The 13,551-nt window shown below is 40.0% G+C and overlaps 1 protein-coding gene across 2 annotated transcripts; it reads left to right on the forward strand.

Annotated features, from left to right (window-relative positions):
- The first annotated feature begins 4,898 nt into the window (after positions 1 to 4,898).
- On the forward strand, positions 4,899 to 13,055 carry LOC109744263 (uncharacterized). 2 transcript variants are annotated; one of them, XM_045229827.1, is made up of 13 exons: positions 4,899 to 5,144; positions 5,315 to 5,512; positions 5,668 to 5,752; positions 6,592 to 6,667; positions 7,135 to 7,311; positions 7,967 to 8,072; positions 9,074 to 9,183; positions 9,286 to 9,375; positions 9,494 to 9,574; positions 9,902 to 10,708; positions 11,694 to 11,874; positions 11,949 to 12,243; positions 12,342 to 13,055. In XM_045229827.1, exons 1-11 carry the CDS (start codon positions 4,979 to 4,981, stop codon positions 11,784 to 11,786), a joined length of 1,989 nt encoding a protein of 662 aa, XP_045085762.1. In that variant the 5' UTR covers positions 4,899 to 4,978; the 3' UTR covers positions 11,787 to 11,874; positions 11,949 to 12,243; positions 12,342 to 13,055. The 2 variants fall into 2 exon arrangements, with proteins under 2 accessions (XP_045085762.1, XP_040248237.1); XM_040392303.1 differs by having other exon boundaries at positions 9,902 to 10,688.
- Positions 13,056 to 13,551: the final 496 nt, after the last annotated feature.

Raw genomic sequence — 13,551 nt, forward strand, 5'->3', positions numbered from 1 at the left:
CACCGAAAACCAATCTAGACCCATTCCGGCACCCTGCCGGAGGGGGAATCATCTCCGGTGGCCATCTTCATCATCCCGGCGGCCACCACGATGAGGAGGGAGTAGTCCACCCTCGGGGCTGAGGGTTTGTACCAGTAGTTATGTGTTTAATCTCTCTCTCTCTCGTGATCTATATCATGGGCTTTGGTAACATAGATGGATCATATGATGTTTCTCCCCTCTGTACTCTTGTTGTGATGAATTGAATCTGTACCCTTTGAAGTTTTGTCTTGTCGGATTGAATATTCAGATATGAGAACACATGATGTATGTCTTGCGGTATGAATACTTGAGGTGACAATGGGGTATCATATTTATTTACTTGATGTATGTTATGGCACTCAACTTGCGGATTCCCGAGGTGACATTGGGGTAATCTATACATAGAGGTTGATGCATGTTTTTATTATCTTTTCTCCGATAGAAACTTTGGTGTCTCTTGCAGTTCTTTGTGTGGATTTAGTATTATGAATATGAATTTGCTTTGTTGTTATTTTAGTACGAACTCTTGATTAGATCGATCGGAAAGAATAGCTTGCGTTATTTAGTACGAACTCTAGGATAGATCGAACGGAAAGAATAGCTTTGAGGTGGTTTCGTACCCTACAAACAATTTGTATCTTTGGTTGTCCGCTAATAGGAACTCGGGAGTGATTCTTTATTGCACTTTGAGGGATAATCATATGATCCAACTATATTAGCACTGTTGAGAGATTGCACTAGTGAAAGTACGAACCCTAGGCCTCATTTTCAAGCATTGCAATACCGTTTTTGTGCCCGTTTACTATTTGCTACCTTGCTGTTTTTATTTATTCAGATTATAAAAATATATTTCTACCATCCATATTACACTTTTATCACCATCTCTTCGCCGAACTAGTGCACCTATACAATTTGCCATTGTATTGGGTGTGTTGGGGACACAAGAGATTTCTTGTATTTGGTTGCAGGGTCGTTTGAGAGAGACCATCTTCATCCTACACCTCCCACGGATTGATAAACCTTAGGTCATCCACTTGAGGGAAAATTGCTACTATCCTACAAAACTCTGCGCTTGGAGGCCCAACACGAGTCTACAAGAATAAAGTTGCGTAGTAGACATCAGGAGGTGGCAGAGAACAAGAAGAAGAGGAAGATGCTAGGTGCAGTTGAGGTTTGCCGGTCAGAGCGCCTGAAGAAGATGAACAACTGAAGATCCCCAAGAAGTGAAGAAGATGGTTAGTTAGGTATGCTGAAAGTATACATATTTTTAGCATATAAGTTATAACTAGAGATGTTTGGTTAGGTGTGCTTGTATAATGTGAGCACATAAGTTAATAGTACTGTCTGCTGGTCTTCTTTTGGTAATGTGATGTGATGGCTGCTGCTGAACTATCTATTTGTGGACAAGTACCATGAAATGCTAAAGTGTTGTTGTCATTGTTGCGACTATGTTGATGTTTTGTTTCTGTGTGTTGACATTGTTACTGTCATTGTTTGTTGTTAGGTATGCTGAAGTGTTACAGTGTTGTAGGAGATATGGTGTTGCTGTTTAACTGAATTTTGTCAGTTAAATGAATTATGAGAGTTATCTATGCCAGTCAAAATTCAGTTAAGCATTTTTGTCTTTTGTCAGTAAACTGTTAGCACCGTAAAAATGCATATGGGGTTGACTAGATTTTGTCAATTAAATGAATTCTTGCAGTTATTATCTATGTCAGTCAAAATTTAGTTAGCCATTTTCCATGACTTTTGTGAGTACACTGTTAGCACTGTAAAATGCATATGTGGTTAGCTGCTAAATAAACAAATTCACTTGACAAACAAAACCATCCAACTGGAAATTCAACATCTAGTACAACATCAGTTCAAACAAAAACGTTCAGCATCTAGTACAACATCAGTTCAATCAAAATCATTCAACATCAGTTCAGTCAAAATCATCCAGCATCCCCTTAAGCTTCCTTATCTTCTCCTTGGTGTTCTCTTTGTGTTTGAACAAGTCACCAATCATGTATTCAAGCTTTCTCTTCTCTTGCTTTAATTTATCCCTCTCTCCAATGACTTGGTCCCTCTCCTGCATGACTTGGTCTCTCTCTTTTCTGCCTTAGCCCTGAATACCTGATGAATGCTTGTTACTGTTTTGTCATTCATCTTCCTCTTCGCAAGCTCTTCCTTAAGATTAGCCATATCAACTTGTGTGCTGCCTAATTGGCTAATTGCCTGCTCCTTCTCAGCCGCCATAGCAGCAAAATCAAGTTTGAAATTGCTAAGCTCTTTTTCCATCTTCTTCTTCTCTTCCATAATCTTCAAGTTTTCCTCAACATTCAGAACATTTTGTCTGAGATTCTGTTTTGTCTCCTCTTCATACATGCCCCATATCCTAGCTAGGCCCATCTTCATAGCATCAGGCCACTCAGGGTCAACCCACTCCACATAGTTGCAGCTAGGTACTTCCTATCAATTTAAAACAAACAAAAATTCAGTTGACTACTCAAGAAATTCAGTTAACTACACATAGCACATGAATGGCATACAAATTCACTACTCAAGAAATAACTAAAATTTGAACTTAACTAGACCTCTTGCTTTATCTGAGCTTTCTAAACTTTTGATAGTGTGACTGAATTTGTACTAACCTTCTGGCTAGAGGCTAGGAACCTCCTGCCAGTATCAATTGATTCAAATGCCACAAGCTTCTCACACAAAGATCCATGCTCACATGTAAAGCTATGCAGATATGTCGCCAGGCCTCTCCATTCCTCACATAATATTGTGGCAGGAGGCTAAAACAAATACAGATTGGATTCAATCCACATATGGAGAAGAGAAACCCTAGCTGCTGGTAACCCTAGAAGGAGATGAGGAGGAGATGACCAACCTTGCTGGTAACCGAGTCGTCTTCAGAAGAGCTAGGGAGATCATCCCACGACACCATGGTTGATGCTGGAGGAAGAGGAGAAGAAGGGGACGAGTGGTGATGGATCTGGTGGTGGAAGAAAAAAGAAGAAGATGAAGCTTGTGGCTGGGGAGGAAGAAAAGGTGGATCTGGTGGTGGTGGACCAAAGGCACACGTAGAATGCAAGTTGTAGGGTGCCAGTGTGCATGGGATGCTCTTTAGTTCTTTTCAGTTCAGAAAAGACAAAGTTAACTGAATATTTTCTAGTTAAGTTCATTTACATTTCATTTCGTTTAAGCTCAGTTAACTGAATCTTTTTCAGTAAAGTTCAGTTACATTTTGGCTATATTGTTCTCCATATCATGATTTGCTGTGTAAACATAAAATTTTCAAATGACAACAAATTGGAAGATTAAACATTGACACTGCAGTCTTCATATTACTTGATAGATCTCTATCCATTACAACCATACAGCTAAAATAATATCATGTTTGCTCAATTAAGAACACCTTCAGCTGAGACACCTACTCATTTATCAACATCTCACTTCTTCATAATTAAAATGAAAGACATCACACAAAGCACCACAACACTAGCCATAACAAGCTTTAGCACTAGTAGGATCTCTCTACCTAATCCAAGAAGCATAGCAACTTGCTGCTTGGTAACAAGGTTCTTCTCACTAGGGCCGTCAAAATTCACTCTGCCTGCAATGCCTCTTCCAGCCAAGGCTCTTCCGGCTAAGTTTCTTCCTACCATTGAGTCAGTCCTCTTCCTCTCAAGCTCTTCCCTTCTGTCCTCGGCTGCACCTATTGCATCTACAGCAACATTACCAACAAGAACTCTAGTTTCAATAAGATGTTGCACATATTCCAGCTCCCAGCGCCAGAAATCACAGGTGACCTACAAGAAAGATACAAGTTAACTGAATCACCTGTTCGTGGGAATTATTTCAAAACAACCAAAGCAATTCAATGTGTGAAAATGACTGAAATAGCTATGTTAATTGTAAAAGTTCAGTTTAACTTGGAACATAGTGACCACAGAAAATGTGTCCAGGATGACTGAAAAACTTCAGTTAACATGAAAATGTTCAGTTACCTACTAAATTTGCAATAGTCACTATTAGTTCAGTTAACTAGTAACTAAAATAAAATAATTAACTACTAAAATTCAGTTAACTAGATAACTGGATTTTTTCAGTAAACTAAGTAACCAGGGCAGATTCATGGCTACTGAGCAGATTCAAGACTTCTAAGTAGATTCATGGCCACTGAACATATATCAGCTAGTAGGGCAGCATCAAACATGAATTGAACAGATCAAGATAGCTTACATTGTGGTGGGTGCACTTGTAGAAAACCCAACCATCGTGCTCATCGGTGCTAGAGCGGTAGCACTTGATAGGGTCGCCACAATCGGGGCATCCGACCAATGGCACCTCAACAGAGCGGCTACGCAGACCAGAGCGCAGACCAGAGCTGGAGCTTGCAGATGACATGTCGACGACGCCGTCGGCGAGGGGGCGGTAGATCCAGGCGACGGCAGCCTAGGCGGTAGTGGCTGCGGCGACGACGGCGACGCCGCCGACGACGGGGGATTTGTGGTGACTAGGGTTCGAGAGGGGAGAGGAGAGGAGAGCGGTCCGACCAGGTATGGCGAGGAGCGAGGGTGGGGGCGGCCAAGTGTTGCTCGTTAGTTTAGGAGCAACGTGCAGTCCAACCAGGCGGGGGAAGGAACGTAAATACATCGATTTTGGAAAAAACACCCCCCAATCGATCGGCCCAGACCAGGTGTTGATGAGTTGGTGATCAACGCACACGTGGACATGCCAGTCAATTGTCAAATCAGCCTGTACGTAAAAAAACCGTAGATTGGACCGTATATGACTATCTGAGACAAATTCAGTGACTGTATTTTAGGTATTTGTAAGTACGAGAACTAAATCGGCCAACGCGAGTACTAGTACCTCCAGTGAATTTTTCTCTTTGTCGGTCCAGACCGATTTGCCAAGGGAAAACCCTCCCCGTTATCTTTCTTCCCCCCTTTCAACTCCGGCGATGCTCCTCCTCTACTGCCGCCCCTTCCCCTCTCCCTGTCCTCCACTCCGCCGCCTCCTACGATGCCGCTGCACCTATTCTTCCGCCTCCTCCTCCATTGCTCCGTATCACCAATCCTTCGCCCGTCGCATGGCCCTCGCAGGCATCCACCCCCACCACCGCATTGGTACGCCGCTCCCCGCCGCCTCCACTTGCTACTTCGAATCCAGTGCCCTCTTACGCGTGTGGGGAAGGAAGAAATACGTATAATATAGTATCAATCAGATTACGAGAAGTGCCTTTTTATCTGGTGCTATCTAGGATTCTTACTTACTGCAGATTCCTGTCTTCTTGCAGCGGTTGGGGTATCGGGTGGGCCGGACTCTACGGCGCTGTGCGTGCTGACGGCGGCTTGGAAGAAGGCGGCGGAGGGCAGGTCCGGGAGGAAGTCCGAGGGATTCGTGGAGGGGCTCTTGGGGGTCGTGGTAGACCATGGGCTGCGGCTCGAGAGCGCCGACGAGGCGCAGCTAGTGCGTGACCGGGTGCACGGCATGGGTAAGCTTATGACATGCAACTTCTGTATTATTATTTTTGAATAAAAGCTGGTTTACAAGAACTTTGGTAGAGCTGCTGATACTTAGGTGTCTCGGGCTGCATTTGCATAAGACATGAAAGTTGATGATTCTTGAGGTGTTACGACTCTGTTGTAGGTGTTATGTGCGAAATTGCCAGATGTGAGTGGCCTAATGGGCGGCCAAACCTAGGGCATCTGCAAGAGGCAGCCCGCGAAATGAGGTACTGTCTGTCCTGTTTTGCCCGTTATTGATATCAGATTATTTTCACTTGATACAAACTCAGTGTTCATGGCTATTTATATGTTGGAGGCATTGAAATATAGAGTTAGTTTGGCCAAATTTTCTTTAAGTTCATTCCGCTGTTCTACTTTACCATGTAATGCTTTGTGTTCTTTGTCAACGATATCCAGATATGAACACATAAGTGTGCTATAGAAGCTCGAGATAAGTAGGATATTCATCACATCAGTACTGTGGTTATATAAAAGGACCTATGTTGGTCGAGCAATCTTCATAGTTGTGGCTTCTGCTAAGACACAATTGTTTTTCTAATCATTTCAGACGGGAACACATTTTTGGCGTCTGCTAAGACATAGTTGTGACTCTCTGCTAAGACACAGTTTGTCCCATTGTCATTTCATAGTTGTGATGGAAATTATTGTTGTGTTGGTTGTGGAATATTCACGTATATGTACCTAAGTGTCTGAACATTCTTTGTGGAGTATTTGCCTATACATGTAACTGAATTTTCTTCAGCATCGTTGACATCCAGAACTGTGGTGGCTAAGTGGCTACCTTTGCCTAGGTCACATGTGTCCTCTTGCCAAGAAAGAATTGAAATACTAAAATTTGACATGTTGTACACTGACCACTAAAATATATAAATCTATTAATATACCACCATGATGGAAATGATACTTGTGTTCTTCGTGGAATATTTGCCTATATGTACCCAGTGTAGTGTATATGTTCTTTCAATTCTGTCTGCCAGTTTGTTCGCAAAAGAACATCTTAGTCCATTTTGATAAAGCCTGACGCAACTTGTTCTTATGAATTCAGGTACCAAAAACTGTTGGACATTTGTATAAAGCAGCAAATAGGGGTGTTGCTTATTGCACACCACTCTGATGACCAGGTCTGTTAAGATGAAGATGTGTTCGTTTTTTGTTTTAATGGTGAAGATGTCCGCACTCACAAAGAATTACTTCTATTAAAGAGCATGAAACTAAATGACAGCTGTCGATATATTCAAAGGCGTGCAGTAATTTTCAAGTTTCTCAGCTTATGCTAGTACAAACCCCACTAGAATTCATAAAAAGTGAGTTAGCTTTAGATATGGCGCTATTGTGCATTCATACACCACTCTATCTTGATTTGCCCACTTAGTTGCTAGGGTAAATCTACATGGGCATTTGATTGCATGGATGAATGGTATGGAGTGAAGACATAAAAGCCTTTTAGTTTAATTTTTAACAATGTTCATTGTGATGCCTGAGGATCAGTTAATCTAATGTATAATTGCATCTTTGATGATCTACTTGTCAATCATTGCCACTGCAGACTATATTTTGTATCTGAATGGATTAAGTCTTCCAATTGCAGGCAGAGCTCTTTGTTCTGAGATTATCTCGCAACAGCAGGGTTCTAGGTCTTGCTGGTACAGCCTTTGTGTCCCAATTGTTTGCACCTAATTTAAAATATGATGGACATAATTTTTGTCGTTATGGCATCCTTCTTGTTCGGCCCATGCTTGACTTTTCAAAAGATGACATGTATAAGGTAAGCTTTTGATAACGTCTCATGCTATTTGGAATCAGTAATTCATTTTAGTCCACAACTTTGTGTAAATGGGCTGACAAAGGCCCAATCCTATTCTTATTATAGTTAGGGATGACATGGCACTTGAGCAAAATCAGATTTTGATCATATGATCACATTTTGAAATCGATGGGATTGTTTTCCATTTGAAGTTTCAATGGAGCTTTTTAAATGTCATTGGGCAACTTTTACAAGTTTAGATTAGTATTGATCAAACACATGATTAAATTTTAGGTTAAGTAGGGCTTGAAGTGCCATATCATTATGATGATTAGTTGGTAATCAAATATATTTAGGCCTTTATTGACACACTTATACAGATTTAGGAGGTTTAAATGCCAAGTTTACCAACCCAAGTAACATTTTACCAAGCCTTTTATTTTCAGAGTTTCATAGAGTCAGCCTATCTTTACTGAATGGCATTCTTACCCACATCACTAACAATTCTGAAGGAGAAATGATAACTTGATAAAGTTCATATGGACACTAAAGCTTCTTTTATCTGGTTTTGAAAATAAAGCCTTCCATAGAAAAATCTCTATTGATTTGAGCTGTCAGTTATTTCAAAATGAAAATTTTATGTGCCTTTCACGAATTGGTAAACCGTTCTCCACAGATATGTCAAGGAAGTAATCATTTGTGGGTTGAAGATCCAACAAATAATAGTATGCAGTATGCCAGGAACCGCATTCGAGCATCTTTGAGATGTTTATCCACAGAAGGTTTGCAGTTGCACTTAGCTACCAATATTAATTTGTTTATAGTCCTCGTGTGTTGTTTTCATGATCCTCATGTCTTCTGGTTGTTATCAAAATGCTATATGGTGTGAGGAGGATGCTTGTCATCAGGTGCATAGCTCATTTTTGTATCAATCAACTATGCTGTTGACTTGGAATATGTATTGACAAGCATTGGATAGCTGATTATTGTTTGGCTGAGCATTCATAGTTCCTTACATGTTATGTTAGACATGCTTAATTCCTTGAGGTTTGAGTCTTAGTGTTTTCACACAATTAACTATGATAAGTGTCATACTTGGTTATTGGGACAAACTTGATCCATTGTCCATTGCCCATCCACAATTGTGTAATTCCCTTGAATAGATGAATAATAATGCTCATCGAATGGAGCTTTTTATCTCCTGGAATCAGGATAAATTTTCTGTGTGATTTATTGGGTTTTAATATTTCTTGCTTGGGTCTGATTCTATTTTGAACATGAAATCTTAATATTGTATAGTGAAGCATGTTCTGTGTCTTAATTACACAAAAAATGGAGTCAGTAGGAGGAACACAGTAGTTAAGTTAATCTTACTCGTTTAAGGTGGTTATTCAATCTGTGGTTCAAAAGAGAGCATAATTATGTTTTCATGGTATCTAATTCTTGATAAAGTTGTCTGTGCTAACTAATTCTCCCTCCAAGTCATAATATAGATCGTTAGAGTTGAGCATGATAATTAAGGGAGTGAAATGAGCAGATGGCATTGTCAAATGAGCAGTCGAGCATGCATAATTAATTGCATTATCACCATTCTTACTTTTCTAATTAGAGTTACTTGTGAATTATATGGGAATGGAGACATCGAGTAGAGCTATTAACCAGACACATATGAGGAACATGTTTGAGTTAATCACAAGATTTCTACCTACATATTATGTGTGTGTGCGCGCCGGGGAGGTGCGGTGTTTATATGCATTCATCTGATAAGACCTTTTATCTTCAGGTACCTTTCAGTCAGAACTTCAGAAACTGATATACGCATGCCGGTTGACACGAGCGTGTGTCGACAATGCCTGCAGTATGGCTGTCAAGCAGTCTATCACAATAACGGAGGTCTGCCCTTCTTCTGTACCTGGATTTGAAGTCTCCTAGTACCATGCTATTATTGAATTTCCTGGACTCTTTTCCCCCTTAAAATTCCTTTATTGTTTGCAGTATGGGTATGCTGTCATTGACCTAGAAAAACTTGATGCGCAAAATGTTGATGATCTTTCTCTTTCACAATATTTAGCTTGTGTATTACAGGTACATTTTAAATTCATCATAGTTTGTTTATAGTAACACATATTGTCGAAAGTTTTTCTATTAAAGTTTCTCATCAGATTGTTTGTGGGATGGGATATTGATATTTAGTTGTTTTTAGTTTGTTTCACAGAGGCACAGGCCAATCCGTGGCAGATCTGCTCGATTGTTCATGGACTACATTCGTAATACACCTTGCAAGGTTCTTTCTTCTTACCTATTTCAGTGTTATCTCACAAACTTCTAAATGAGCTACATATGTTGCTTCCTTACAGTCTCCCTTAAAAAAAGAAGAGTCTCAGCTTGTTATTCTTTAGGCCTATCCTATTGTACCAAAGGATATAATCTAGGGTCCGATATCTTATAATGAAATGAATTATGCAGTAGTAAACAGCACATGTGGATTCTCTTTACGGAAACATTATTAGGCTCTATATGCATTTATGCCTGTCACGATTAGCTATATTCTTCAGCCTCTAGCATAAGAAGATCTTATTGATTCACCGAGTAATACTTCAATCTCCTGCAGGGTGCCCTTACTGTAGCTGGTTGTTACCTTTGTGCTTTTCCGAAGTCTAAAGGTACAAAAGTGCTAGTCTGTTCCTCTGTTGACTCGATGGAGTCATTTTCTGTTGAGATGTCCTACAAGTGTTCCTATGAAGAACAGCCTTCACCAGTACCTGAGATTGATCAGATAGCACGTGAAGCACGCGTACACTCCAACGATTTTTTACAGTGCTCAAGCATACCTTTTGTGAATTATAGTTCTTCTACTGATGTTCTGAATAGAGCAAAGGATCACAATATAATAGGTGATTTTGTGTTAGAAAAACTCCTTTACCTGCAAACAGAAGAGCATCAGAATTTTTTTGCAACAAAACATAAAAATGAAGAACAGTACTTGGAGAAAACAAACTTTCCTGATGTGAAAGTTCTTTTTCTCTGGCCTGGTGAAACATGTCACTTTATGAGCAAGTTCTTGATTACATGGAATGCTTTGGAGGTTGTTTCAAATGGAATATGCTCACAAGACAGTAAAAACCTCCTATGCCAGCATTGTGCAGTGAATCAGGATGGAAGTCTTGCAGTTCGTCACATGTTTGATACCGATTGGTTGTTCCTTGCTGAAGTTTCTAAAATCCGCTCAATGGAAGAGAATCAGAATGTCTCAAAAGTTTCCATTAATAAATTGGAGGATGATGGACTCATGAAGCACTCTAGATATTTACAGTTATCAGCAATGAAAGCTCTTGAGGTCCTGAAATCTATTCCAGCTTCTGCAAGACGAACACTGCCAGTATTGACCAATTCTCAAGGTGACGTACTGAGCATACCAGTAAGTGTCCATTCAAATCCCCTTACATGTCTCCCTGCCTGTAATTTTGACTGATTTCATGATATTCTATTCTAAGAAAAGTTGTCTCATCCATCAATCCTTTGGAGGCCTAGTTCTAGTAGATTACGTATGAATTAATGGATGGCAAGAGAGACGACCTATCTACCTACTTCATGGTTATAATAGAGTAGTGGGGTCTCGTACAAACACGGTTGCTCCAAGGAATATTGGCAGCCACTGATCTGGCATTCTGGCCTGAAAAAGTACAGTTGGTTTTCAAGTTCTGTGGAACCAGAATAGTTGAATGTTTTAAAGCTTTGGGTATTGTTATTTGTTAGAGATTAACATAAAATTACCAGAAGAATTGACCATGTTTCTAAACAAAATCCATTTACTTGATCTGCAACATATTATCTTATTCTTGCTTCTATTACCATGCATAACCTTAACAGAAAATTCAGTAGCTCCATGATTCTGGAGGCCAGCAGATAATCCACACACTTGAGGCTTTGGGTGATATTTGTATGTAGCTTTTCTAGAACTTGCTGACATTCGGTATGATATAGTTGTCAGCTCTATGAAATACAAGTATACATTAGACGGTGAAGGCAGCTTTCTTGGCTCTCCGTATCAGCTAGAGATGACAGTAAAAACATGCAAGACAATGAGTTATTTCTAGCAATTATTGCTTGCATTCCTCTTAAATTGTGTGATGATGATTTAATCAGAAAATGTATAACTAGGGGATGGCATCTGGTACAACTGTGGTAATGCTTTCCCTTGTTACTCTAAGAGACCATCCATTAGCTAAGGCAGTCGTCTCTCTTTTCCAACTCAGCAAAAATCCTATGTGATATCTCTGGGGAAGGATGACATCAGTCCATTGTACAATCCCTTAGTAATGTTGCAATGGTGCATTCATGGGTCAATTTCGGTCAAAGAAGCTTTACTACTCTTGAGCTGATATTCTTACTTTTTTCATTAGAGTATTGGCTTCCAATGTTGCCCAAGCCTGTCAATCAAAGCATTATTCCATCCAAGAGTACCACTTGGTGGGGGATACACTTCATATTTATGATGGCTCGAGCTTTACTTTTGGCAAAAAAAGAGGACTTATCAAGGACATTGAGATATGAGCAACTTCCAGTATTTCAGAAATACTATTGGTAACTTCTCTCACTCGGTCAATTGTGTTTGTGCTTATTTAATCTCAATATATTTTCTTGTCAACCTATTTCAGGTGTTGAATTGCTACTGTCTGAACCTTGGCAACTCTGGGCGTGCTAAATGAATGATTGCACGCCACAGTATTGTGCAGACCGATGGGGAACTTGGACTGCTGTAGAGCATATGCCTGTTCATATTGCAGAGGAAGACCATCTTTTGGCTCAATACCTGTAACTTACGAACGAGTTGCATTGAGATTCAAGGTGTGCAAGAGCTACAAACATATGCTAACCAGCTTGAAATTAGGATGGGAATTGTACTAAATGATAATATCCAGTGGCGGTGATGAATCACTACATCAATTACAGGTGAAGTTGGTCTGATGCGCTTGTATATACTTATCTTCTAAATAAAGTTTAATATATTGTCAGGGACTTCCTTATAATTTATCCACTCTTACAAACAGGGGATTTTGTTCAGACACTTACTGAACGTCAGGATGACAAAGATTGTAGTCTGATGGTCGATTTGTGAATGCGGTTCAGGTTGTTATGGGGCAGTAGCAACTTCAGCTCTAACCTTCGTGGGCTTGTGCTAGGTGTTCTGGGATGAAGCCACTGTCAAAGTGCTGAGAATTTATTGGCGATACCACTGAGAAGTCAGTAAGTCACTGAGGAGGTAATTTGGCTTTGCTAACTGGGAGAGGCATATAGGCCAAATCGTCAAAGATAATTGGAATAGGTTGAAACTACTACTGAGAGAGGCAAGAGTTATCAGTCGGATTCTACTCAACTAAATGTCATGGGTACTAAAACAGCTGCAGTTTTCACCAACGATTGGTGCCAATATATATATTTCATACCCTCAGTTTCTCAACAGTGTTAGGGTTATTGTGATCTGTTGTAGTGGGACACTGATGACCTTAGCCCTAAGGGTGCAAGCGGTGGCCCGCTAGAACCTGCATCGTGCTTTTCAACATGCAGATCCTTGGTGTGTCTAGATTTTTTTTACTAATTCTGCATCTTTTGCCTAGCGAGACCCAATCTTGCATGCCTACTTTTAGCCCTCATACATATCTATCGCTACTGAAGCTTGAGAGTTGAGAAGAAAAACTTTATGGACCAAACATGGGGATGACATCTTTCTATAGAAACCAGTCTTTTTGGAGTTCATATGTTAATTGTGGTGTGCATACAGTTTGCTGATTTATATGATTACTTACTAGGTGCAAGTTGTCGTGCTCATCCACCTTGGGAATTAGATGATGCCCTATGCGTTGCTGCGAGAATAGTGTTAAAATAGATGTATAAATATGTGTTTAGAAACAAGTAAAACTAGTGTCATTGGGCTGCATTTTGAAAACAATAACACCTACGAAGTATGGGCATGATTTATAAAAAGAGACTTTTGAACTAAACTTCACGCGCAAATGTGAAGCATATATATATTGTCCTTGACCATATAAAAATTAATGGAAAAGTTAAAATTCAGATGGACATGCATGACCTTATCCTTAAAAAACACATGAATGACTTGATCAGGTGGCATTATTTGCATGAATATATCAGTAGAAAATTATAACTATACATGCATGACTTGTTGATGCCACAACATTGGATTGATGTTAGGCAACCGACCCCACCTGGGTCTTTCCTCTTCGCCAAAAGCCTATTCTC

Source organism: Aegilops tauschii, chromosome 6, assembly GCF_002575655.3.
Source record: "Aegilops tauschii subsp. strangulata cultivar AL8/78 chromosome 6, Aet v6.0, whole genome shotgun sequence".
In the NCBI taxonomy this organism is placed as follows: domain Eukaryota; kingdom Viridiplantae; phylum Streptophyta; class Magnoliopsida; order Poales; family Poaceae; genus Aegilops; species Aegilops tauschii.

Excerpts from the sequence above, each read along its gene's own strand:
- LOC109744263 (XM_040392303.1), top strand. The coding sequence starts at position 4,979 with ATGCTCCTCCTCTACTGCCGCCCCTTCCCCTCTCCCTGTCCTCCACTC. Across the intron at positions 5,753-6,591 it reads GAGGCAGCCCGCGAAATGAG|GTACCAAAAACTGTTGGACA; the intron begins GTACTGTCTGTC and ends TTATGAATTCAG. Across the intron at positions 9,575-9,901 it reads TTCGTAATACACCTTGCAAG|GGTGCCCTTACTGTAGCTGG; the intron begins GTTCTTTCTTCT and ends AATCTCCTGCAG.